Here is a 26,439-nt window from a genome sequence, read left to right as displayed (position 1 = left end):
AGGCTTTGCTTTTTGTCCCTCCTTGCCAATTGATGTACGCCACTGCTGTGGCTTTGTCTGACTGAACTTGGATTGCTTGATTCGCGAGCAGAGGAGTGGCCTGAAGCAGAGCATTGTAGATCGCCCGAAGTTCCAGAATGTTGATCGGAAGGAGGGCTTCGTGGGCTGGAACAGCGCCCCCTGGGTGACAGCACCCCAATCTTGCAGACTCGCATCCGTTGTGAGGAGGGTCCAATCCTGAATCCCGAAACTCAGGCCTTCCAGGAGATTGCAGGACTGCAGCCACCACAGAAGGGAAATCCTGGCATGAGGTGACAGCCAAATCATCCGGAGCATCTGTAGATGTGATCCGGGCCACTTGCTCAGGAGATTCAATTGAAATGTTCTGGCATGGAAACTCCCATATTGGATCGCCTCGTAGGAGGCGGCCATCTTTCCCAACAATCTGATGTAAAGAGGGATGGATACACGAGCAGGACGGAGCACCATGCGGACTATTTCCTGAAGTGTTCGCGCCTTGTCCTCTGGGAGAAACACCTTCTGGGCACTGTATCCAGTAACATCCACAAGAACAGGAGCCGCTGAGTCGGTTCCAGGTGGGACTTCTGTAGATTGAGAATCCACCCATGGCGTTTCAGAAGTTGGATAGTGTCCAGGGGGTCAATGTTGTCCCTTACCTGGATCTTGCTTTTATCAGAAGATTGTCCAGGTAAGGGACAACATTGACCCCCAGGTCCCGGAGTTGGAACATCATCTCCGCCATCACCTTTGTGACTACCCTCGGAGCTGTTGACAGGCCAAAGGGTAGTGCCTGGAACTGGTAGCGATCGTCCAGTAGGACAACCCTCAGAAAAGCCTGATGAGGTGGCCAAATTGGAATATGAAGGTAGGTGTCCTTGATATCCAGGGAAACCAGGAACTCCTCTTCTTCCAGACCCAATCACTGCCCTCAGGGATTCCATTTTGAACTTGAAAATCTTTAGGTAAGGATTCAAGGACTTTAGGTTCAAAATGGGCCGTACCGAGCCGTCCGGCTTTGGAACCAAACACAGGTTGCAGTAATAACCCCATGCCTCGTTGTGGTATCGGTTCTGGGACAATGACATTGACATGGGACTGGACCAACTTTCGGATAGCCTGTTGCAAAGTAACCCGCATATCCTCCAAAGCTGGTAAGCTTGATTTGAAAAACTGTTGGGGAGGAGCGCCGTCGAACTCCAGCTTGTAGCCTTGAGAAATTAGGTCCCATACCCAGGTATCCTGGCAAGAGCTTTCCCAGATGCGGCTGAAGTGACGCAGTAGGGATCCCACCTAGAGATCTCCTCGCGGTGGGTGGGCACCGTCATGCTGAGGACTTAGTGGAAGCAGAATTGGCGCACTGTTCCTGAGAACCGGCGGTTGCAGGTCTTTTTGACTTACCTCTGGTGCCTCTATTTGCATTAGAGGCACTTCTGGCCCTAGAACAAAATATGTTAGGCCGAAAGGACGGAACAGACAGCCCCAGGTAGGAACGCCTAGTCGGCAATGCCCCAGAGGGGAGAAATGGCGATTTCCCAGCCGTGACTTTGGAAATCCACGTATCCAACTCAACCCCAAAGAGCCATTCCCCTGAAAAAGGGAGAGATTCTACACTGCACTTTGATACTGCGTCCGCTATCCACTGACGCAACCACAAAGCCCTGCCATGGCAGAAGTCCTAGCATTAATATTCCCCATCTCCTTGAGCGAATCACACAGGACGCGTGTAGTGTCCTGAATGTGCCTTAGGAGGGTCACCGTAGTGCTATCCTGATTACATGGAATGGGATCATCCTGGGAGGACAAATCCTCTGCAGCATATGACACAGTGTCTCTGGACATAGCTAAAGGAGACCACCAAACACTCTATATACATATACACACACACACACACACACACACACACACACACACAGGTGAGGGCAGACAGAGTTTCCCCGCCAAGAATGGCAAGAGAAACAGAGATTGGAGCCAACCCACACACAGCGCTTTTACCAAAGGGAGACCCCTTGTCAGCGCTGACTGCGCACCTTAATTGGACACACAGTCATATTACAGCCTCCCCCCTCCTACAACCCCCTGATATCGTTTACAAATAACTGGAGTTGCTGTGGAGGTACCTGATTCTCCTTCTCAGCGCTGTGCAGGCAGGAAAACGCTGCTGGGTTCGCTCTGAGAAGCTCCGCCCCCTTAATGACGTTGTCTTCCCGCTTTGCATGGATTATACTGGCTGAGATCTGGGGACCCCGACAGGCTACTGGACCAGTGTAGGGTGTTGCGCTGGCTCAAGGCGCCCCCTTACAGTGCCGCACCATGTACCGCTGAGCCACCCCCGGAACGTTGCGCTCCTACCCTGTGCCATCTTCACACCGACCCCCCGCTTGCTAGGGGGGGGGGGGGGGGTCGGTGTCTCACTCGCCGCCGATTCTTCAGCTCTGCAAGGGGGTGGCGGCATGCTGCTGGGGCGAGCGGTCCCCTGTGGCGGAGAACGATCAGACCCCTCTGGAGCTCAGTGTCCAGTCAGCGGAGACAGTGGCTCAGACCCCGCAGGGAGACAGTGGCTCAGACCCCGCAGGGCGGACACTGCTCCCCCCTCAGTCCCTCGCTGCGGGGAGGCTGTGGACAGCTGCCTCCCCGTAAAATAATAAACTCTAAAAAAATAAAAAAAAATTACCAAGAAAACTCAGGAGAGCTCCCCTAGCTGTGACCGGGCACATTTTCTAAACTGAGTCTGGTAGGAGGGGCATAGAGGGAGGAGCCAGCCCACACTCTCAAACTCTTAAAGTGCCAATGGCTCCTGGTGGACCCATATATACCCCATGGTACTAATGTTGACCCCAGCATCCTCTAGGACGCAAGAGAAATACCTTTAAATTGAAGATTAGTCTTACAGACCCGTCTGGTTTTGGTACTACAAAAAGACTTGAATAAAATCCCGTTCCTCTCGGAGGAACCGGAACTGTTGCAATTACCTCTGTCAAAAGTAACTTTTGAATAGCCGTGTCTAATGCTCTCACTCTTTGAGGGCCTGTAGTAAAGAACTGACTATGAGGTTGTGTTTGAAAATCCATTCGGTAGCCCTGGGAAATAATATTTCTTATTCAGACTTCTGGCGAGGTTTCAGCTCAGGCTCCCTGAAACTCGATCAACCGTGCGCCCACCTTGGGAGACAGTCATGCCACGGTCTTGTCCTGCTTTCGGGCTGTGGACTGGGAACAGCCCCTGCCTCTGTTTCCACGAGCTTGTCCACCAAAGCCTCTACCTCTGGCACGAAAGGACTGAGACCTAAAAGAATTAAACACCGGACCAGAGTAGCTTCTTCTTACCGGTTGTGTGGTTCTAGGATACGTAGTTGGCAGAAACGTGGATTTTCCTGCCGTGGCTTGCGAAATCCACTTGTCCAATTCTGGACCAAACACTTCCCCCACAAAGGGGATCACTTTCACTGCCTTTTTTTTTTTTTTTTAAATACCAATCCACTTGCCAATCTCTGAGCCACAGAATCTGCCTGGCCGATATTGCCGAAGCTGAAATGCGTGATGCTATCCTACTAGCATCTTTTGTGGCTTGACCAATGTAAGTGTCCGACTCCCGGATATGTTCCGCTAGTCTAACTATTTCTTCCGGATTATTGTCCTCTGCTACAGCTCAAACTATTTGTCCTGCCTAAGTGACAATAGCCTTATTCAATGTACCTATAATGGTAGGTCTCTGTGATGCACCTACAGCCACGAAGATAGATTTAAGGTCGGTATCCAACTTACGGTCTGATACATCTTTAAGTGTAGTCACATTCGGTATTGGAAAGATTGTCTTTTTTGACATCCTAGCGAGAGAAGCATCCACAATCGGTGGCACTTCCCAATTGGACATTATTCCCTAAGGCAAGGGGTAAATTAACTCGGGCAATTGGAAGAGTCTATCCGGCTGCTTCCATGCTTCTCCCATCTGATACTGGAGTGTCTGAGGAATCGGAAACATTGCCGCTGGCAGCTTCTGTGATTCAAACAGATCACACTTTAGGTTCCTTAATTTCCTCTTCTTTGAAATTAAGTACCTGTTTAATAGCCTTAATAAGGGATTCTAACCCCTTTACCTCTGAATCCTCCTCCTGAGGACTACCATCCAATATCTCCTCAACCGATTCTCTCTCCTCATCTACCAAGAGACCCTCCTCTTTTTCTGACTTCTTGCAGGACAGAAAGGTCCCTTTACAAAATGTGCGCACAGGATTTTCCACCTGTGCTGGCGAAGTAATGAGGAATTCTTCCATAGTTTCAGAAACCGGCAGCCTATTCTAAATGTTGCTTACGGGATTCCGCCATCTCTTTAGAGATATCCACCCATGACCCTGATGGACCACTGCTCCCAGGTTGAGCGTCCATTCCCAAACACTGGCTTCCACAGTGGTTGACAAGTGTGGAAGCTGCCAAGCTGCTCCCCCGCCTCCTGGCTGCTCTGCGCTCGCCAACCTCCTGAGCCATGCCACTCCGGAGCTGTCCGTGCATCCTGATACACCTGCAGCCATCCATTGCCTGCTGCCCAGCGAGGGAACCAAAACCTAGAATAAACCAGGGACTCTAGGAGCTACGCTGCTACTCACTGTCAGAAGAAAACTTCTGCATGAGAGGCCGATTCCCGGGATCTTAGTCTTAAATGTACTCTAAAAGTACTCTCAAAGTCAGCCTGTTTCCTCCTTTCTGCCAGGTGGGATCGGGCCACAGAACTTTTAAAAAGAAAAAGCTTTTGTGGAGCAAGAGCTCCTTTCTGTGCTTCCACCTCCTAGCACAATTTTTTTTTAAACTGGAGGATTGGGGGCGAAGAGGGAAGAGCCAGCTGTGAATTTTTATTTATTTATTTTTTATAAATTCATTCATTGTGCCACCGCCGGTCTGCAATCTTCACACCCCAGCTGTATAGCTCTCCAGTGTCTCCTAGTGGATGATAGAGAAATGAAGCTATTTTATTTCTAGCATTTCCATATTTCCCTCTCAATGTGGTAAATGGCTTACCTTTATTTTTACTTTCCAGAACTGAATGTAGGTTTTCACAGATTTCATCATATATTAACCCACAGATCACATCAGTAATACTGAATAACAATGTCATGCCACAAGCTGTGTAAATGCACCAGAACACAAAACTATATGAAGACCATCATAGACCTACTCAGAAAAAGAAAAGCCTGGCAAGATAGTTTCTGTCCTATGGATAATGACAATGAACAGTCTTCACTGACTTTTGGTATTATTGCAGGCAGCTAGTCTTGGATGTAATAACGATGGCCAGGAACATACAAAAAGGACAGAACGTACCTCGAGGGGAGAGAAATCGTGATTAACCAGGACGGATAATCCACCAACAGGAACGACAAGAAACTCGATTCGGAACGTATCATGGTTCCCATCGTATGTGGCCTTGAATTTCATGTATACCAGATAGACGGTTGCATATGCGCAGCCAATATAGATGAGCTGAAAGAGTGAAGAAAAAAAAAAGTATTCAAAAACACATAAAAAAAATGTACAAATAGATAAACGTCTTTCCAGAATGTTATTTCAAGAGGTTTTCCTCATCTTTCCATGGGGTGAGCAGTGGGGTAATTACTATGAACTAATCTAAAAAAAAGATTTTTGTGAATAGGCAGATTAGAAAGTAATCCCTTTGTATTCTGCAACTACAGATTTCTTGAATAGCCCTGGCCTACTAATACATGTACATGTAAACTGGAGACCAGCATATACAATCTCTAGTCTTAAGGGCCCTACACACTGAAAGATTATCTGTCTAATCTTTCTGGTTGGAACAAAAATCTGATAAATGTATGGGAGCAAATGACAACTGACTATTTGCTCTCAAACACTGGAAACCAGCCAAAAATGGATTTTCAGACAAATTGGTTAAGTTTGTTTCATTAAACCAATTTATCTGAACAACCGTTTTTGTCCATTTTCTGGATTTTTGGAGCAAATGGTTAATTGTCATTTGCTCCCAGACATTTCCAAATTTTCTTTCCAATCAACCAGATTGGACAGATAATCTTTGTGTATGGCCCACATAGGTGGACAAAAGCCTCTGAACCACTGCATTACCAACTGCATGTTATTGGAGTGTCTGATTTCTGCACGCCTGGGTATGAATGTAAGGCAGTGGCTCTACGCTTTGTCAGTGCTTTCTAGGTTTTACTTCAAGACACTGGGGGCAATTCAGTTGTTTTTTGGGGGCACTGAAAGTAATGGGTGCCAGTCGGAGCAATACAACTGTTCTGTTCAGGTGCCAGTTGCTTCAGATACGTCCAATAGCACTGGGTTTAGCCACTCAAAGCGGCTAAACCAACCAGTCTAAAATACTGCCTGTTTTTAAAAAGTCCTGTTTGGATGCCCAAACAGGACACTTTTCACACATTTCAGCTCACCACCTGGAGAGGTGGTGAGCAGAACTGTCCCCTCCCTCCCATTGTTTAGTAAATACCAGTGTCCTCCCGAGAAAATGTTGCCAGTCGGGTGGCATTAAGAAGTAGTGGGTGGGGGCAGGGCAATCTGGCTGGACACAGATGTAATTGTTTATAGCAATGCACCCTGAGACACAATGCCTGCCCTTTACCATCTACCATAACAGCAATGTTCCCACCATCCAAACCATGCAAAGCCTCCAAAAGATGGTGGAGGGATCTTCATTACTGTAAGCACAGCGTGACTGGTTATGTCCGTCATATACATGAAGCAGGATTGTGCCGGGTAGCATGTAAAAAAAAAAGCCCAGAGGAAACAACCTGGGAAGAACAGTGAATTGTTCTGTATTAAGTGGCAGCATTATAATTTGTGTTCGGTTACAGCAGGGGTGGGGAACCTCAGGCCCGCAGGCCGTATAAAGCCCTCAAAGCCACTTGATCCGGCCCTCCCAGGCTCACCTAACCAAGGGAGATGCCGGGCACCCACTGAGATTTTGTTACTAGCGGGTGCCCGGCTTCTTCCCCCTCAGCAGCAGCCGGAGGTAGTAGCTCACTCCTGAGCTCCGGCATCCGGCTCTGGCAGTGTGCGTGTGTTCCTGTGCGGTGTTATGGGAGAGATGTCATGACGTCTCTCCCATAGTTCTGAGGAGCGGGCAGCCAGGCAGAGGACAAGGGTCCGGAAGCAGGAGCGGGGCTGGTGAAAATTGTGTCTTTTCTTTCTTTTAATGTGTGTGTAAGCGGCGCTACTAGGGGTCATATCTAATGGGGCATATCTACTGGGGGCAGGCTAGTTTTTAAGTTGATAATTTTTATATGGCCCCCGAAGGATTTTATAAATATCCAAATGGCCCTTGGTAGAAAAAAGGTTCCCCAACCCTGGGTTACAGCATCTGGTGCAACGTTAGCATACAGCCGACATGTTACCCTTGTAGGTGAGCATTTAGTTCCACAAGTACAAATCACTTGGCCAATATCTAATTAATCCATATCTAATCCCCTGGTTAGTGGCCGCTAAGACTGATCCAAAGCAAGATTTAAAGAATGCTGGTCTGCTTTCTCATGTGTGTACAATTACTATGGGAACACATTATGTACATCAAAGGAGGAAATTAGGCAGGATGACCAGGAGCTGCAGCCTACTGTATACATTATACAGAAGTGTATAAAGCCATGATGTGCAACCCAATAGAATTCAAGGGCTACATGTGTGACCCTCTAACCTTCAAAAGAGCCACACATTACCCTTAACCTTATGACCTTAAAAAATTAATCACAGACTTCCGGGGGCGGAGCCAGCTAGCATGGCCGCTTTTTAATGTAGCTCCTCTGACCCGCACAGTATATCCTTAACAACCCTCCCTTTCTGTGGGACCCAATGCCGGAAAACCCCACACCAAATTGTTGCCGAAATTCTCCTGCTTCTGGAGATACCTGTGGTGTGGAGGAGGACCGAGGAGAACGTATATTGCCCCGGAGTCAGGCTCTCAGACGAGACGGCCATCATGTCCGCCAGCATGGCGCTGCTATTGGCGCGAATTCCCCCCTGCCTATAATCACTGAGGTGTGCTGCCGACGCTAGACGAAAGCTGCCTGGGACTCACCGTTCCCGGACTCCACACCCGTCCCCTTGATGTGAAGCGGGCACCTGATTCAGCAACGGAGTACAGAACTGCAGCGGGAGAGGACGCGCCGTGACGGACGGGAAGCTTTCCGGGACGGAGCCGCGTCTTCAAGAGACGAGGTACAGGCTGAGGCGAGGAATCCCCGTCGGAGCGAGACGCGGAAGCACACCCGCTCTTAATGGTGTCCCTTGCTGGGACTCGAAGTGCGCTGCCCACGGCACCCGACTGACCTCCACACACTGATCCCGTATCCCTGAACTGAAGTGTGGAGCCCACATCGGAGCGAGACGCAAGGAGTCGTGGACGCCCATCCGCTATCATCTGTGACCCCTGCTGGGACTCGGAGCACGCTGTCCACGAAGCCCGACTGACCGCCGCTCATTGACCCTGCGTCTCTGACTTGTCCTCTGTGCTGAGGCGGGGAGCCCCTGTCGGAACGAGGCGCGAGGAATCGCGGACACACACCCCTTGCAGGGACTCGGAACACATTGTCTACGGCGCCCGACTGACAGCCGCTCACTGACCTTACTCCCGCAATCGCCTGCAAGCGACAGCGGGGAACCACTGCCGCTCTCGGAAACGCGCCTGAGCCCTGCGTCCCGCAACACCCGTGAAACGGGAGACTTGGCACGGACGACTCTGGAATCCTGCTGCTACACAGCCACTAACCGTGCCCCTTCCACCTTGGTGAGCCTGCTCCTACAGGGACTACATACCAGATTAACCGTGCGAGGTCCCTGGAACCATCTCCACCTTGTGGCTCCTACGGCCTCGTTGGCGGCACCAGCGGAGTCCCTACTTACCTACACTGGATGATGTGCTCCTTCTTCCCCAGGTACTAATATTGTGTGTCTGCCCCACCTTCTCCCTTTCTTCTTTACTAACAGACCCTGATCCCTTTTCCCCCCACATCTCTGTTCCGTTCCTCCCTATTGTGTTTCCCTACCCCCCAACGCCGTCCTTCCTAGCCCACTCCAATTTCCCCCTCTACTTTGATTTTCTCCCCCCCCTGCTCATACCCACACCTATACTCTCCTGGCACTGGGGTCTTATCGTGCTCACATCTATAATTACTAGCCGACTGCTAAGTGCCTGTTATTGAGAAGATCTGCCTTTAACCGGACCTTACATTTTTTTTTTTTTTTTTTTTACCCAACCCCCCGGCAATTCCCTAAGGCGAAGAAGTCAGCTACCTTTATTGTGATGACTTTTCACATTTCATTGCCCTAGTTTTCTACTGGACTTCCTTTATTTGCATACTCTGAGCCCTATCATATTCAGGAGCCCTGAAATTCAACTATACACAGCAACAGCCCCATCTTGTGGTTGGATAGTGTAATTTTTTTTTTTTTTTTTCTCTCATTTACTACAGCCCTGTTTTCTTTTGATCTATATATTTCTTCTACTCTTAACTGTGTGGGGTTTTGGAATTGGGGGTGTATGCTCTAACTGTTCTCAGGAACACACTGAGAGAGCTACCATGAACTGCACTGTTATAAAAACTCTAGCTGCTGCTTACATTTAACCAAAGAAAGGTATGAACTGTCATATATACTGAAGACACACGTCTTTGTCCCCTTTGGATTGCAGGATTATTACAACCATTGTTACTATTTTATTTTTATTATTTCTCCCCTCTTCCTTCACCCATACATATCTGTACACAGCCGGCATGCTGACATACAGATATTCTCTTCTATGATTGTATTGCCACCTGGTGGCCGGTTTGACAATATTTGTTATAAGATTCACAGTGCTATATTATACTTTTGTAGAAACACATTTATAACATCTGTAACTCACTAGGTATTAGTGCGGATCATATTCCCTAGACCTTAATACTAGTGCTTCAATTACTACTCAGATCCTTGTACAATCTTCTAAACATATTCACTAGAATATTACGTTCAGGACCACTTTTACTTTAGTATTTACTCCTTGACTTTTTAAAATGTGACCTCGTTAATTCTCAGGAGAGCGGTCTCTCTGCTATTTTGTTATACCAACCCCGGGCCGGAATTGCTTCACCCTTAATACCTTGGAGCTGGGACCACTGATCTCCTTACTTGGTGTATGGACAAGTTTCTTAACAAACCATTGTCCTCACTCCCACCCAGAACTACTCGTACTATGGTTAACCCCAAAAAAATGCCAGCGAAGTCTGGCCCCTCCCCGCCTTCACCGCCGGGTAACTCTTCTCCTGCACAATCTATAGGGGAAAGTGGAGGCCCTATTACACCACCCTCGGACGTGGCATCGTCCTTACTCACGGTGTTAATGCCAAAAATCGAGGAGAAATTTGAGTTGCTCATGCCTATGATTGATGAGAAATTCAAAAATTTCCTCCCCAGATTTGAGGCTAAATTTGACCAACTTATGCCTAAAATCGACAAAAGGTTGGACAAACTACAAACATCCTTAGATTCAGCTCTAACCTCCTTAACAGACCACACCAATAGACTGAACACACTAGAACAAAGGGTTAGTGACATTGAAGATGACTTACACGCCACACGGTCGTCCAACTCCTCTACCATTGCCTCCTATCAAACACTTGTCGACAAGGTAGATGACTTGGAAAATCGACACCAGCGGAATAATCTCCGCTTTGTGGGCATCCCCGAACAGGTGAGAGGGTTGGCCTTGACAGATTTCATAAGCACGCGACTGGTTGAGGCGCTCAACCTCGGCAGTGACATGGACATCCCTCGCATTGAACGAGCCCATAGATTGGGCCCAGAGCGTGACGGACCTGATAGGAGGCCCCGCCCAGTAATCGCTAAATTTCTGGACTACCGTGACAAAGAGAAGATCCTGACTGCTTTTAAACGGAACCGCGACTTGGTCGTTGAGGACCATCGGATCCTCATCTTTCAGGACTTCTCGGCCACGGTGGCCCAGAAACGCAAAGAGTTCTCACCGCTTTGCAAGTTTTTAGCCGACAATAACAAACGTTTTGCACTGTTGTACCCGGCAAAACTAAAGATCACTGAGAATGGGCAAACATTTATCTTTGACAACCCGACTGAAGCTCGGGCCCATCTGCAACTGACTCGCCAATCTAGGAACTCACCTATCTGACCATAATTAAGAGCCCACCTACGCTAATGAGCCTGCATGGCTCACTGGAATTGAGATGACATGCTCTCCTGACTTCGTGGTAATCGATAGTCTAGGATTTACCACTTCTATGTTAACACCTATAGTTGGTGTAATGTTAATTTTCTATGTTATGTACTGTTTCTATCTATGTTTGCCACCCACTGAAATGTTATTCAGGGGCTGGCGTGGTATTTGTTTGGATGGGAAAAAGTTTGAAAATTTTCTCTCGAAGCTGAAATCTTTATGGTTATACTCACTGAACATGGTTTTATTCTCTATGTTGGGTCCGGGTCTGTGCCTGATACACGCCCTTGGGATTTGCCCTGCTTGCTGGGACAGGGGTGATCCCACACACAATAGATATACCCATAGTCACATACGCCCCCCGACGGGCATAGGATGACATCTCATCACCCTGATCCACACAACCCTACCCAACGATCACCTCGTTCCATTAAAATTACCTCATGGAATGTGGGGGGTCTCAACACCCCAATAAAACGTAAAAAAGTGACATCTGCCCTTAAAAAACTCAAACCTGATATTGTCTATATTCAAGAGACACATTGGAAAAGAGGGGAGGACTCTGCCCTACGTGATGGGTGGATAGGGGATTGCTTTTCTGCGCCTTACCGCACTAAATCACGCGGAGTAGCAATAATCTTGGCGCGACACCTCCCCTACACTATCTTAAACACAAACATGGACCCAGAGGGCCGCTATATTCTCATGGATATTCAAATATATGATGCTAGGTTCACTCTGCTCAATTTGTATGCTCCAAACGTTGATCAACCAGCTTTTTACCAACATATTTCGCAACTGCTCCATAGTAGAAGCAATCACGAGCTCATAATAGGTGGTGATTTTAACACAATCTTAGACCCTCTAATTGACAAATGCCCGACTCCAGCGAACCTGATGGCCCCTCAGTGGCGCCAGATCTCTAGGTTACTCGCGGAACATTCTCTAATCGATCCGTGGAGAATGCTTAACCCCACGGATAGATCTTACACGTTTCACTCGGCGGTCCATGGGTCCTTCTCTCGTATAGATCATATACTGTTGTCTACGCCCCTACTTTCTGACACCATAGATACCCAGATAGGGGACATTGCGGTCTCTGACCACGCACCAGTTTCGATTACGCTTAATGCCCGAGCCATGGGCTCACGCCCATTCTTTTGGCGATTCCCTTCTTACCTCTTCCACTCAGAACAATTCAAAAAATTTCTCAGATTGAAATGGGCGGAGTTCTCGGATGATAACCTGGAACACTGGGACAACCCTGTCTTATTCTGGGAAACATCCAAGGTCGTGATGAGGGGACACATTATATCATATGTAGCGAACAGAAATCGGGTAAACAAGACACAACATGATGACTTATTAAACACCATGCGGACACACCTTACAGCATATATCTCAGATCCTACCTCCATCACCCATAACAATTACATTGAATCACGCCGACTATACGACAGTTTCTTAGTAACACAGGCCCAGCAAAAACTGGACTACACTAAACAAAAATACTTCCGATGGGGAAACAAAACGGGAACTTTGCTGGCAAACATGACCAAAAGCTTTAAGCGACATGGACACATATCCACTATACTCGATAGCCGCACTGACACCTTACACACTAAAGCTGCGGACATTGCACGGACATTCCAGAATTATTTCCGTCAGCTTTATGCACCTACCCCACATGACCCGGTCTTGTCAGATAAACTACTAGATGAGGCAAATCTCCCTTGCATAACACCCTTACAGAGGGAAGAACTCGAGAGAGCAATCACAGAGGAGGAGATCGCTAAGGCAATCTCTTCTATGCACCTTAACAAATCACCAGGACCGGATGGTTACTCTATAGAATACTACAAGCTCTTACACCATGACGCCATCCCAGCAATGCATACCCTATACAGACACATCCAATCAGAATTTCCTACGTACCCTACCTTTAACCAGGCTTTCACAACCCTCCTACCAAAACCCAATAAAAACCTCTCCCTACCATCCTCATACCGACCCATAACACTTTTGAACGTTGACTTCAAAATCCTAGCTAAGATAATGGCAGATAGGCTCCAATCATTTCTAGCATCCATGCTCACAGACCACCAACTGGGCTTCACCAAGGGCAGACACTCAGTAAAGGGAATTCGCACTGCCATAGCTGCAGTAATGGCGGCGAGTCTCCAGACGGATACCCCAAATATGCTCCTAAGCCTAGATGCAACTAAAGCATTTGACATGGTCTCCTGGCCCTACCTACACGATATACTAGAAAGGAGGGGCTTTGGACTAACATTCCAATCTCTAATAAAATTCTTCTATACCCAACCACACACCTCATTATTGATTAATGGGACAAAGGGAGACAAAATTGAGCTCACCAGAGGGACGAGACAGGGTTGCCCCCTTTCGCCCCTACTCTTCAACTTAGCATTAGACCCAATGCTGAGGGTGCTACAGAATTGGTCCCAATTTAAAGGCATCAGTGTCGGAGTGGGGGAGGTAAAAATATCGGCATTCGCCGACGATGTCCTCTTGTTCTTATCGGAACCGCGGAGGACCCTGGGACCGCTGATGGAACGTATCAGGGAATTTGGAAGAGTATCGGGATTTGAGGTCAATTTTGAAAAATCCACGGCCTTATATTTAAAACCAGGCTATGCGCGCCCAGCCTGGTTCAGAGAGGCTACAGTTGGATGGACAACTAAAGCGATTACCTATCTAGGGGTACAGATCCCAAAAAATTTGACAAACCTATACAACCTCAACCTAAAACAAATCATACGTAATATGAGGGAGGATACGGATCGCTGGAGACATCTTAAAATATCGTTTTTGGGCAGAGTGAGCCTGGTGAAAATGATTTTGTTTCCTAGGCTTCTATACCCTTTGCAATCCCTTCCTATTTTACTCTCTAAAAATGCCACGACAGAAATTAACAAAATAATACGTACATTCATTTGGAATGGTAAACGAGCACGAATTAGTTTGGTAAAATTACAACAGCGTAGACACAATGGAGGTGTAAATCTCCCCAATGTGTTGGAGTACAGCTACGCCTCCCATCTACGCTATCTGAGAGATTGGCTGCATGGAGGGAATACGTACTCCAACACGACCTTAGAGTCTGCCTTCCTGGGTGGTGGTGGCGGTATGATCTCCTTCTTGCACTTACACGAGGAAGAAATATCTGCCTCGGTCCGAGCGAACCCACTACTAATGTCCACTCGGAAAGTCTGGCATATCTTACGACATAAATGTTCCCTAAATCCACATACGTCTCTTTTCCTCCCCCTAGTCCACAATAATCGCTTTCAAGATGGCAATGCGAGCCATCCTTTCACACTTTGGGAACGGTATGGTATCACTTCAATACGACAATTCATACATGGTGAGTCAAAAAAACCACTCACATTGGCACAGGCAGTGGAACTCTTTCCAATACTAAACACATTCCCCTTAGCATACCTACAAGCTCAACATTACGTAGCTACTGTCTCTAGAACACTATCCTCACAGGATTATGACAACCCGTTAGATAAACTGTTGCTGGCGGGGAACCCCTCATCCAAGGCTGTCTTCACTCTGTACTCATTTTTGCACACACCCTTACAATACACTGATACAACGGCGGGACTAGCGCAATGGATAGATCATTTCCCATCCCTTTCTGTAACGAATTTGCTGAAACACCTCGAGTTGTCCATCAGGCTGATACCTGCTGCATCTTACACTGAACTCTTTTTAAACATATGGCACAGAACATATCTATCACCACACCGTAGACACCTAATGGGTTTATTGGAAAACGCGTCCTGCCTTCGATGTGGTAATCAACGAGCTGAGTTGTTCCACTGTCTATGGGAATGCCCTATAATCCGGAGATTCTGGCTCCAAATATGGAAATATGTTACCCAACACCTAGTAAACTATCTACCGCTCACCCCTGAATGGGCAATATTTGGTATGATGCCGGAAGGCACTAGGATAGCACAGGGTGTTAAAAAGTTATTGATGATGATCTCTGCAGCTGCCAAAAAATGCATCTTACAAATGTGGATACAGCCCTCTGCCCCGCCACTATCACTTTTTCTAGGGAAAATCTTTCATATTTTCAGAATGGAATGGCTGGAGGCTTCCCTACAGAAAGAAAAGTTCACTGAAAGATTTTTTGAAACATGGGAAAGCTACATAGAAACCCTATCCCACCCATTAAAGGAACAAGTGTGGAAATGTTTCCGTAATACTTTATGGTACGAAACTAGAATTTATGAACAGGACCCTCCAATTTCGTTCGTGGCCGATTAGTTTAAAGGGGACTGGGGCACCCTTTCATGGGGGGAAGTGGGTGCGGGCACAGATCCGGACTCATTCTACTCTATTTGTTTTCCATACTTGAAGGAAACTTCGCTATGACATGTATCGTACTATGTCCTAATAATAGACTATTATGTAAACTTGTTTTGAATATATGACAGATCAATGTTCATGTGATGGATTTTATCAACCATGTTTATCAATGTACTTTGCTGTGAATCTTTGATACGCTTCGATTGAAATAAAAAAAGTTTTGAAAAAAAAAAAAAAAAATTAATCACAAAAGCACTACTGCAAGCAAACCTGTCATACAAACTACTTTGGTTATTCACACAGCATATCTACAATATCCAGCTGCAATCAAAGGGATGATGCACAACGCTACTTTATGACTTGCCAAAATATTGCTTATTTATCAAGACTTATGGCCATATTCATCTTGTATATTGTTTGCATTATTCATTTTTAAAAGGATTTTCACTTACATAAGCTTCCCTATGAAACAACCTTTCAAGAACACACTACGGGGTTTATTCAGTAACCCACTAACAGCGCAAATAGTCCTAGTGTGGCGCTTCCACATCGTTGCCAGCACAACTCACACTCTTCCTGACCTGGACTTTCAGCTGCATATAGCCGAACATACACGTGGCCTTGAGTAATGCGCGGCTAATTGAACAGACCCTTATAAATGCACAATTTTCTAAAAACCTGGCTCCACTAATTTCACAAGTGGTTACAGAAGTGAAAAAGTGAGGGTTATGTCTAATACCCACCATCAATGAATGCCAGCAGGCAAACAAATGGTGTGTCTCCTTGCACAAGGATGTAAATTGTGCAATTCTTCCAATGATCACCACCACGAACAGTGGTGGGACAAAGCTTCTAAAATACACAGTATAATATGCCTTCAACACCTGTTTCTGCCTACAGGTACACTGACATCATATACCTGCTTGCAGCCTCCTGAGGTGCTAATCAGAAATGTGTAAACTTTCCCAAACTACACTTTTTTGCGTCACACCCAGTATTTTAGTCAGTTTCAGCAGTTTTGTGTGGCTAAGGGCTCTATTTACTAAGCCTTGGATGGAGAGAAGGTGGCCGGAGATAAAGTACCAGCCAATCGGCTCCTGTCATTTTTCAAACACAGCCTGTGGCATGGCAGTTAGGAGCCGATTGGCTGGTACTTTATCTCCAGTGACTTTATCTCCATCCAAGGCTTAGTAAATAGTCCCCTCAATCCAGTACTTCTGGCCGTGATCAGGGAGCCAAAACAATGGGCGCCTAAACAAGTGCATATCGCCCTGTCTGAAGGGATGGGCGATATGCAATTATGGAGCCCAATAAACAACTGACTCGTCCATTAAATGCTACATTTCTTTTTTAGAAATACATTTTCTGTTCCATTATAGGAAGACACATTTGTGTCTCTCCCAGCAGAACTGTATCATGAAATGCATGCACTGTACTCCCCTAATTGTCATTCCACGCCCTAATACGAGAGTTAATTGAATAGCATTTGAGGGCAGAGAATGAGTAATGACCGCAACATCCCTTACACGTGCAGATTTCAGATGAGCCTGCAGTCTGATGCTGGGATCGTTTCTCCTTTCGGTACATAATGAAGAAAAACTACCAGAGGTGACAAATCAAATCAGAGTGTGCTTATCACAACAGTACACTCTTTTCTTCATATCGGGGATGCTGCCAACCGGAAACTACAAGTACATTTATTATGTATGACTTATGACAATGTAAACATGATTGCTGTACCAGTAAAAATATATAGCAAATTCCTATGTTCTTTATTTTCCGCTGCTGCAATCTTTTCTAAACCGCAGGGTTTTTTGGTTACTTCCCCCACCATTTACCATTGTACACGTCACCTGCTATTTACCTAATCTATGGGGTCGATTCAATTCCGCAACAGTTGAATAGCGCTGGGAATTAGCTCCCGACGCTATTCAATTCAGCTAAAGTTAAGTCGGAGAATGCCAGTTCTCGCCGACTTAACAGGTAGTTTTGTCGGGAGAACGAGCATTCTCCGACTATTCAACTGTTGCTGAATTTAATCGACCCCAATGAATTTAAACATATAGGGTAGTATTCAATTGTTATATCGCGCATGATCTCCCATCTAAAGTGATGGGAGATCGCATGGCAATATTCAAATGATCTTTATCATGCCCATAGCAGTAAGGTTTAGTCGATTGCTATGGGCACGAGTTTAGACCCGTTTGGGTGCCCAAAACAGGACTTTGGGCAACCAAACGGGTCACTTTTCGCTCATTTCAGCTCGCCACCCCCAGGGGCACTAAAATGAAATTATGTTAGCACCTCCATCCGCAGAAACAATTGAGTAGCTGAGACAGAAGTGAAAGTGAAAGCAAGGCGGAAGCTTACAAAGGGGTCATTGTGGTTAAGGACACTGGTACCACCACTATAAAAAGACAGTTAATTTAAGGGACATCCAGCTCATACTGCATGGAAATTAACAGGTGTATGTAATAATGTACTGCAACCTGCACAGGTGTGTTGTAATCCATAGCAACCAAATGCTAGATTATTCTAGAGTAAGTTTGGTTTATGGTCGGTCACCATTTACGCTTTCGTCAGTGTCTTACCTTCATACTAGTGTTGTATAAAGAAATGAATGATGTAAAGAGGTCCAAATACCGGGTGGTAAAGACCATCGCGAAGAGGAGCTGACTCTTCCCAGAAATACCTGCAAGAGATAGTCGAAATATTAAATTAGATAATGCATTTAAAATAAATAAATAAAAACACTCATGGTAATTACAAATGAGCCTATCTCCTATCTGATAACAGCCATTCAAAACATGCAGTCAAGATATCAAGGGGTATATTCAATTAGGGTCGAAAACTGCCATCTGTCGAAATTCAACTTGTCGAATAGTATGTGAATCGGCGGTATAGCTGCCAATTCACGTACTTTTGAGTGAAACGAATTTGGCCCAGTTTCCGACCATCTCAGTACGACATAAAAAAAAATGTCGGACTGAGATGTGGGACCCAGAGGAGGACAGGGGGGAGGGGAGCCAGAGGCATACAGGGGAGATCATCGCTACAGCACAGACGCTGCAGCAGGATGTCTCAAAGCCGCGCCGCTCATGGCAGCGTCCACCCGGCTCCAGCAAGTGAGGTCACGCTTGCTGGAGCCGGGTGGACACTGCCGTGAGGTCGGGCGGCTGTGCGACATCCTCCTGCAGCGCTGATCTCCTCTGTCTGCCCGCGGCTGTCCCCGCGCGCCCCCCCTCTCCTCCTCTGGGTCCCTCATCTCAATTCGACTTGAATGAGATGAGATTGAATAGGGGTTGTTGGATCCATTTCGACAAATGCATTTCAGAATGGATCCGACCCTAATTAAATATACCCCCAAGAGACTATAAATACCAACATAGAAACTGCTTTGCAAATATCAGCACCGATGCCAGTGACAGCACATTAGCCACCGTGCTGACATTTCACCAGCAGTCCCACCCGACCTCTGAAGGCTACTGATAGGAAGTTTCAAGACCAGAAATCCTAGTAAAGCTAGATCTGAATCAGACTTGATTTAGAGATGAGCAAAATGTCACAGCATTGTGGCAGAACAGGGTCTGGAACCTCTAGCTGATACACTCTGAATTCTGCACGGAATATGTAGATTCAGGGGAATTTGGAGTTCATAAATAGAACTGTTTGTTTAGCTCTGTGGAATGAATAAAATAAAAAAGGGGGGATCCAGGCACAATATAAAAAAAAAAAAAAAAGAAAGCACTGAAAAACAAAACAAAAACCACACTACAGATAGAGCATAAATTAGATTTGCACCTATAAGTTGGAAGTCCACATGCTGAACGCAATCAGTGGATGAGTTTTAAACATGTGGCTAGTCTGTAGCTGTATCAGCTATTTAATGAACAAAGTCTTTCCCAAAGTAAACTTTGCTCATTGAGCACAAAGTGCAAAAGGTCATGATGCAAATCAGTACAACTGAACACAAAAGTGCCAGAATCCAGACCACAGTGTGTAAGCAGTAGTAGACTGTGGCCTACAAAAACATCAAATATTGACCAATACCACTAATGATGGATATTGCTTCAATCAGTGGTTCTCAAACTGTGTGCCATGACACCCTAGGGTGCCTCGGGACACTTGCAGAGGTGCCTTGGATTGGTGATCCAAGACCAATTCAAATTATTTATGGTCAATGTAACTGGCAAAACCAGTGCCGATGGCTGCAAATCAAAGTAAGTGGACAAACAGAATAAAATAGTCCCTCACCACACAACTGAACCTAAAGATGACATATAAAAACAATTTACTTGATTGAACATTTCTTTAAAAATTTGTCAATAAGAAACCTTTGGCCTAGGGGTGAAAAAAAAAAAAAAAAAAAACTCCTGATACTTTAGGGTGCAGTGATTAAAAAAAAAGTGTGGGAACCACTGGCTTAAATAATTTTCCCATGATCACAAAGTTAAAAACTTTTTGTTCCACACCTCAACTGAATCAACAAATGACGGCAAATCCAGAGCTTTCAGTGGAGTAGTTGGACCTAAATGCATGCACCCATGCAAGCAGCCATATTGAACAATGATTCATCTAATCACGGGCCTTGGGGTAAGATTAGTGTGCGGCACCTATCAAACCTAGATTTTTATGTTGTTGGAGTAGGGAAGACCCCCACCTCTCCAAAACACCCCATTGCCAACACCACTGACTGAGCCCTAAATAAGTTAGCAACTTAATTCAACCAACAAATTTTACAGACAGCAAATTATTCACCAACTTAAACTCAATTTTGAGCGATACTTTAAAGGAGGGACTTCATCTCTGCGGTAACTGCCATGGTGCCCAGCTGAGCACATATCGCACACTTGTGGTAGTGACACGTCATGTTTTTCCTTTTGATGCCATGTGCACAGTGTGCCATTCAGGAATACTATGCTGCGCCGATGTCGAGAAACTGTATTCCTAAATGTCCAACAAAGAATACTGATCAGGATATATAAGAACAGATTCAGTGACCGCTGGCCCTCATCATGAATAAAATTGTAGTATATTGTTAGATTTAGTGGCAAATGTATTTGTAAAAACGTAAAACACAGTACTTGCATTGCCCCTCTAATGGGTTCTTTTATATACCAGTAAGAAAGTCAGATCTGCACAAGCACAAAACAGTGACATTTAGGGGCATATTTAAATTGTCTCACATCTGATGCTTCAGTCTTAAGTGACCGGGAGCTATTCAATTGTTTTGGGCATTCATCATTTAATCGATGATTTTTGCTGGCACCCTCCTGATGTGTGAGTAGAAATCTGACCAAAACAGGGCTTTTGGGTGCCTTAATAGTAGAGCATGGGACCTAGCATGGGAAAACCCACTTCACGTAGCTAAGCCTCTGCAGTTTGTACACAAGAATGCGGCTGTCGTAACCAGCGTCGATTTGGCCATGCAAACAACGGATTAGTTCCAGTCACTTTAGACAGGAGTTACAGACGCCCAAATTAGTTGACCGTCTTTAAGTCTATATTAAACGAATGTAACCAATGGTGCCACACGATCCTACTGAACTTATACACATAGGGGGTAATACCAAGTTGATCGCAGCAGGAATTTTGTTAGCAGTTGGGCAAAACCATGTGCACTGCAGGGGAGGCAGATTTAACATGTGCAGAGAGAGTTAGATTTGGGCGTGGTGTGTTCAATCTGCAATCTAATTTGAAGTGTAAAAATAAAGCAGCCAGTATTTACCCTGCACAGAAACAATATAACCCACCCAAATCTTACTCTCTCTGCACATGTTATATCTGCCTCCCCTGCAGTGCACATGGTTTTGACCAACTGCTAACAAAATTCCTGCTGCGATCAACTTGGAATTACCCCCATAATTCTATAAGATATACGGCACTTATGGCCCATACACACAGTGAGATTCGGCCTATGCCAGATTCTCACTATGTGACAGGGGCTATGCCAGCATCGCAGGCACGTAATGAGTGTACTTGCGATACTGACTATGTGCGATTTTGGCTAAGTGTCAATTTTGACTCTCTCTTCTATAGAGATAGTCAAAATTGACTTGCCTGCACAGTCTATCTATTCTCGTGATGCAGACCGCGCATCGGCATCAAATCGGGATCGCAAGGTGAATTTCACCTTGCGATCTGCAATAACTTTTCTTACAATTTTGACTATATAGCAGAGGTTCCCAAACTGTGTACCGTGGCTCCCTGGGGTGCCTCGGGACACTTGCAGGGGTGCCCTGGGTTGGTGGTCCAGGACCAATTCAAATTATTCATGGTCAATACAATAGGCAAAACCAGTGCTGGTGGCTGCCAGTCATAAAATATGTGGCCAAACAGAAGCAAATCTTGTCCTTCACCACACAACTGACCCTAAGGAGGACATATAAACGCGATCTACTTAATGTAATATTTGTAAATTTCTCAATAAGAAATTTTTGGCCTAGGGGTGCCGTGAAAATAATTCTGATATTCCCAGTGATCGCAAAATACGCGCTATAGCGCGTTTTTACGCGGTACAGGGAGAAAGACTCACATTTTACAAATGAGCGGGTCCTGCAGGACGCGCTGTGAGTCAAAGTCCTGTTTGCGCCTTAGCCGATACTGAAATGGTATTGGCTAAGCCGCACATAGACTAACAGCGCGTCCTGCAGTCATACTTCTGTGCCGGCCTCTCCAGCCAATCACTGCCAGTGCCAGCGGCATGTCCCCATCATAGGCGTGCGCACACCCTAATGTTGGCCAGCCCCCACACACCGGACGGCTCGGTACCTACGCTGCTGACATCCGCGGGCAGTTCTGCACGCTACTGAGCACAGGTCCGCCTCGCGGCGGGCGGTAAGCCCCGACCTGACATCACATCGGGGCTTGTAGAGAGGAACATCAGCGCACCGCAGCCCAGGACTCAGGAGGAGTCATGAGGACGGTTACTTGGAGGCAAAGTCAGATTAATGACAATGCTGACTGGGGCTTCCAGGAGCATCTTCCACCCTCACCTCTCCGGAAGCTCCAGGCGGGAGCAACTGCTACTGTGCTAGGAGCCTTGGATATATTGTACTGGAAGAAACTGTTCCAGCTGCTGTTACTCCAGCTGCTGGCATCACCACGTTAGCTTGGCATTGGTGGACAGTTTGGAGCAGGACTAGAGGCTGTGTGTTGGGGACTTACTCATCAGTGACCAGGAGGAGAGAGGTGGAGGTGGCCTTTGCAGAGGCATCATGTGGAATGCAGGCAACATGGACTGCCCGTGTCTGAGCCAGGTGAACTGAAGGTTTCTCATCGTCTTGGTGAGTGCTTAGAGACCAATTTTGGTCTTGGACAGACCCCATGATTTGTGGATGTGTTGATGCCGTAACTAACATTACAGTGCCGACTTGTAGTGTAAGAAATTAGCATTTTATTATACGGTAAAAAAGCTAATCCTCTCAGTAGTAGGGCATAAGGGAGGGGGCACTAGAAATCTGCATTTAATTAACATCGGTAGGGTGACACTTCTTAACTAGGTGTCTTTTAATTTTAAGAAGGTTGTTAAGAGATTTGTGCTGGGAGGATCTTCGGTACTGAGCGGATATCTATGTGGGGGTGGGCTTGTGCTACAGGGACATCTGTGTGATGGGAGACATTTGTGCTTGGGGGTGCTATATAAGGGAAAGAGCTGTGTGATGTGTGTATAGCTGTGCGAGGAGAGAGAGCTATGGGGTGGGGGGGGAGAACTGAGTATGTATTTATATATTGTATACATTAATCATGCCCCAAACCTGTATCTTGCCTAGCGACCCATTAAGTCCCAATGGTAAAAATAAGAATTTACTTACCGATAATTCTATTTCTCATAGTCCGTAGTGGATGCTGGGGACTCCGTAAGGACCATGGGGAATAGCGGCTCCGCAGGAGACTGGGCACATCTAAAGAAAGCTTTAGGACTATCTGGTGTGCACTGGCTCCTCCCCCTATGACCCTCCTCCAAGCCTCAGTTAGGATACTGTGCCCGGACGAGCGTACACAATAAGGAAGGATTTTGAATCCCGGGTAAGACTCATACCAGCCACACCAATCACACCGTATAACCTGTGATCTGAACCCAGTTAACAGTATGATAACAGAGGAGCCTCTGAAAGATGGCTCACAACAATAATTACCCGATTTTTGTAACAATAACTATGTACAAGTATTGCAGACAATCCGCACTTGGGATGGGCGCCCAGCATCCACTACGGACTATGAGAAATAGAATTATCGGTAAGTAAATTCTTATTTTCTCTAACGTCCTAAGTGGATGCTGGGGACTCCGTAAGGACCATGGGGATTATACCAAAGCTCCCAAACGGGCGGGAGAGTGCGGATGACTCTGCAGCACCAAATGAGAGAACTCCAGGTCCTCCTCAGCCAGGATATCAATTTTGTAGAATTTTACAAACGTATTTGCTCCTGACCAAGTAGCTGCTCGGCAAAGTTGTAAAGCCGAGACCCCTCGGGCAGCCGCCCAAGATGAGCCCACCTTCCTTGTGGAGTGGGCATTTACAGATTTTTGGCTGTGGCAGGCCTGCCACAGAATGTGCAAGCTGAATTGTACTACAAATCCAACGAGCAATAGTCTGCTTAGAAGCAGGAGCACCCAGCTTGTTGGGTGCATACAGGATAAACAGCGAGTCAGATTTCCTGACTCCAGCCGTCCTGGAAACATATTTTCAGGGCACTGACAACGTCTAGCAACTTGGAGGCCTCCAAGTCCCTAGTAGCCGCAGGCACCACCAATAGGTTGGTTCAGGTGAAACGCTGAAACCACCTTGGGGAGAAACTGAGGACGAGTCCTCAATTCCGCCCTGTCCGAATGGAAAATCAGATAAGGGCTTTTTCAGGATAAAGCCGCCAATTCTGACACGTGCCTGGCCCAGGCCAGGGCCAACAGCATGACCACTTTTCATGTGAGATATTTTAACTCCACAGATTTAAGTGGTTCAAACCAATGTGACTTTTGGAACCCAAACTACATTGAGATCCCAAAGTGCCACTGGAGGCACAAAAGGAGGCTGTATATGCAGTACCCCTTTTACAAACGTCTGAACTTCAGGGACTGAAGCTAGTTCTTTTTGGAAGAAAATTGACAGGGCCGAAATTTGAACCTTAATGGACCCCAATTTCAGGCCCATAGACACTCCTGTTTGCAGGAAATGTAGGAATCGACCCAGTTGAATTTCCTCCGTCGGGCCTTACTGGCCTCGCACCACGCAACATATTTTCGCCAATTGCGGTGATAATGTTTTTGCGGTTACATCCTTCCTGGCTTTGATCAGGATAGGGATGACTTCATCCGGAATGCCTTTTTTCCTTCAGGATCCGGCGTTCAACCGCCATGCCGTCAAACGCAGCCGCGGTAAGTCTTGGAACAGACAGGGTCCTTGCTGGAGCAGGTCCCTTCTTAGAGGTATAGGCCACGGATCCTCCGTGAGCATCTCTTGAAGTTCTGGTTACCAAGTCCTTCTTGGCCAATTCGGAACCACGAATATAGAGCTTACTCCTCTCCATCTTATCAATCTCAGTACCTTGGGTATGAGAGGCAGAGGAGGGAACACATACCCTGACTGGTACACCCACGGTGTTACCAGAGCGTCTACAGCTTATTGCCTGAGGGTCCCTGGACCTGGCGCAATACCTGTCGAGTTTTTAATCATGTGGAAGACTTCTGGGTGAAGTCCCCACTCTCCCGGGAGGAGGTCGTGCTGAGGAAGTCTGCTTCCCAGTTGTCCACTCCCGGAATGAATACTGCTGACAGTGCTATCACATGATTTTCCGCCTAGCGAAGAATCCTTGCAGCTTCTGCCATTGCCCTCCTGCTTCTTGTGCCACCCTGTCTGTTTACGTGGGTGACTGCCGTGATGTTGTCCGACTGGATCAACACCGGCTGACCTTGAAGCAGAGGTCTTGCTAAGCTTAGAGCATTGTAAATGTCCCTTAGCTTCAGAATATTTATGTGAAGTGATGTCTCCAGGCTTGACCATAAGCCCTGGATATTCCTTCCCTGTGTGACTGCTCCCCAGCCTCGCAGGCTGGCATCCGTGGTCACCAGGACCCAGTCCTGAATGCCTAATCTGCAGCCCTCTAGAAGATGAGCACTCTGCAACCACCACAGGAGGGACACCCTTGTCCTTGGTGACAGGGTTATCCGCTGATGCATCTGAAGATGCGACCCGGACCATTTGTCCAGCAGGTCCCACTGGAAAGTTCTTGCGTGGAATCTGTCGAATGGGATTGCTTCGTAGGAAGCCACCATTTTATCGATATTTGGATCGCTTATTGAGTAATAAGGGGAGTTATATTAGGTGCCTCAGCGCTAAATTTTAATATCTTATTTCCTACTATTTTCTTTATTTTTAAAATATTTCGCTTTTTAGATAGGTGGGGAGTTTATTTCAAATTACCTAATAAAAGTTACGTTTTAATTCATGACTTAATAATTTGTCATATTCAAGTGACCATGTGCACCATAATGCTACCTCTTTCTCTTTTTCTTTTTTGATATTAATATAGCTCGGATAACTCCCTGGCTTTCTCCTCCGGGAGAAACACCTTTTTCTGGACTGTGTCCAGGATCATCCCTAGGAACAGAAGACACGTCGTCGGAACCAGGTGCGATTTTGGAATATTGAGAATCCAATCGTGCTGCCGCAACACTACCTGAGATAGTGCTACACCGACCTCCAACTGTTCCCTGGATCTTACCCTTATCAGGGAATTGTCCAAGTAAGGGATAACTAAAATTCACTTCCTTCGAAGGAATATCATCATTTCGGCCATTACCTTGGTAAAGACCCGGGATGCCGTGGACCATCCATACGGCAGCGTCTGAACTGATAGTGACAGTTCTGTACCATAAAC

The 26,439-nt window shown here is 46.4% G+C and overlaps 1 protein-coding gene across 1 annotated transcript in view; it reads right to left on the bottom strand.

Moving 5' to 3' along the window:
• Positions 1-26,439, bottom strand: part of KDELR2 (KDEL endoplasmic reticulum protein retention receptor 2) — a 67,889-nt gene that overhangs the window by 5,636 nt on the left and 35,814 nt on the right. Inside the window, exons 2-3 of the mRNA XM_063934465.1 lie at positions 18,156-18,256; positions 5,334-5,492 (exon numbers count right to left, since the gene is read on the bottom strand). Coding sequence (XP_063790535.1) covers positions 5,334-5,492; positions 18,156-18,256 — 260 coding nt within the window. The remainder of the gene's footprint in view (positions 1-5,333; positions 5,493-18,155; positions 18,257-26,439) is intronic.

This window comes from Pseudophryne corroboree, chromosome 7, assembly GCF_028390025.1.
Source record: "Pseudophryne corroboree isolate aPseCor3 chromosome 7, aPseCor3.hap2, whole genome shotgun sequence".
Taxonomy (NCBI): Eukaryota; Metazoa; Chordata; class Amphibia; order Anura; family Myobatrachidae; genus Pseudophryne; species Pseudophryne corroboree.
This window is presented reverse-complemented; position numbering and strand designations above follow the sequence as displayed.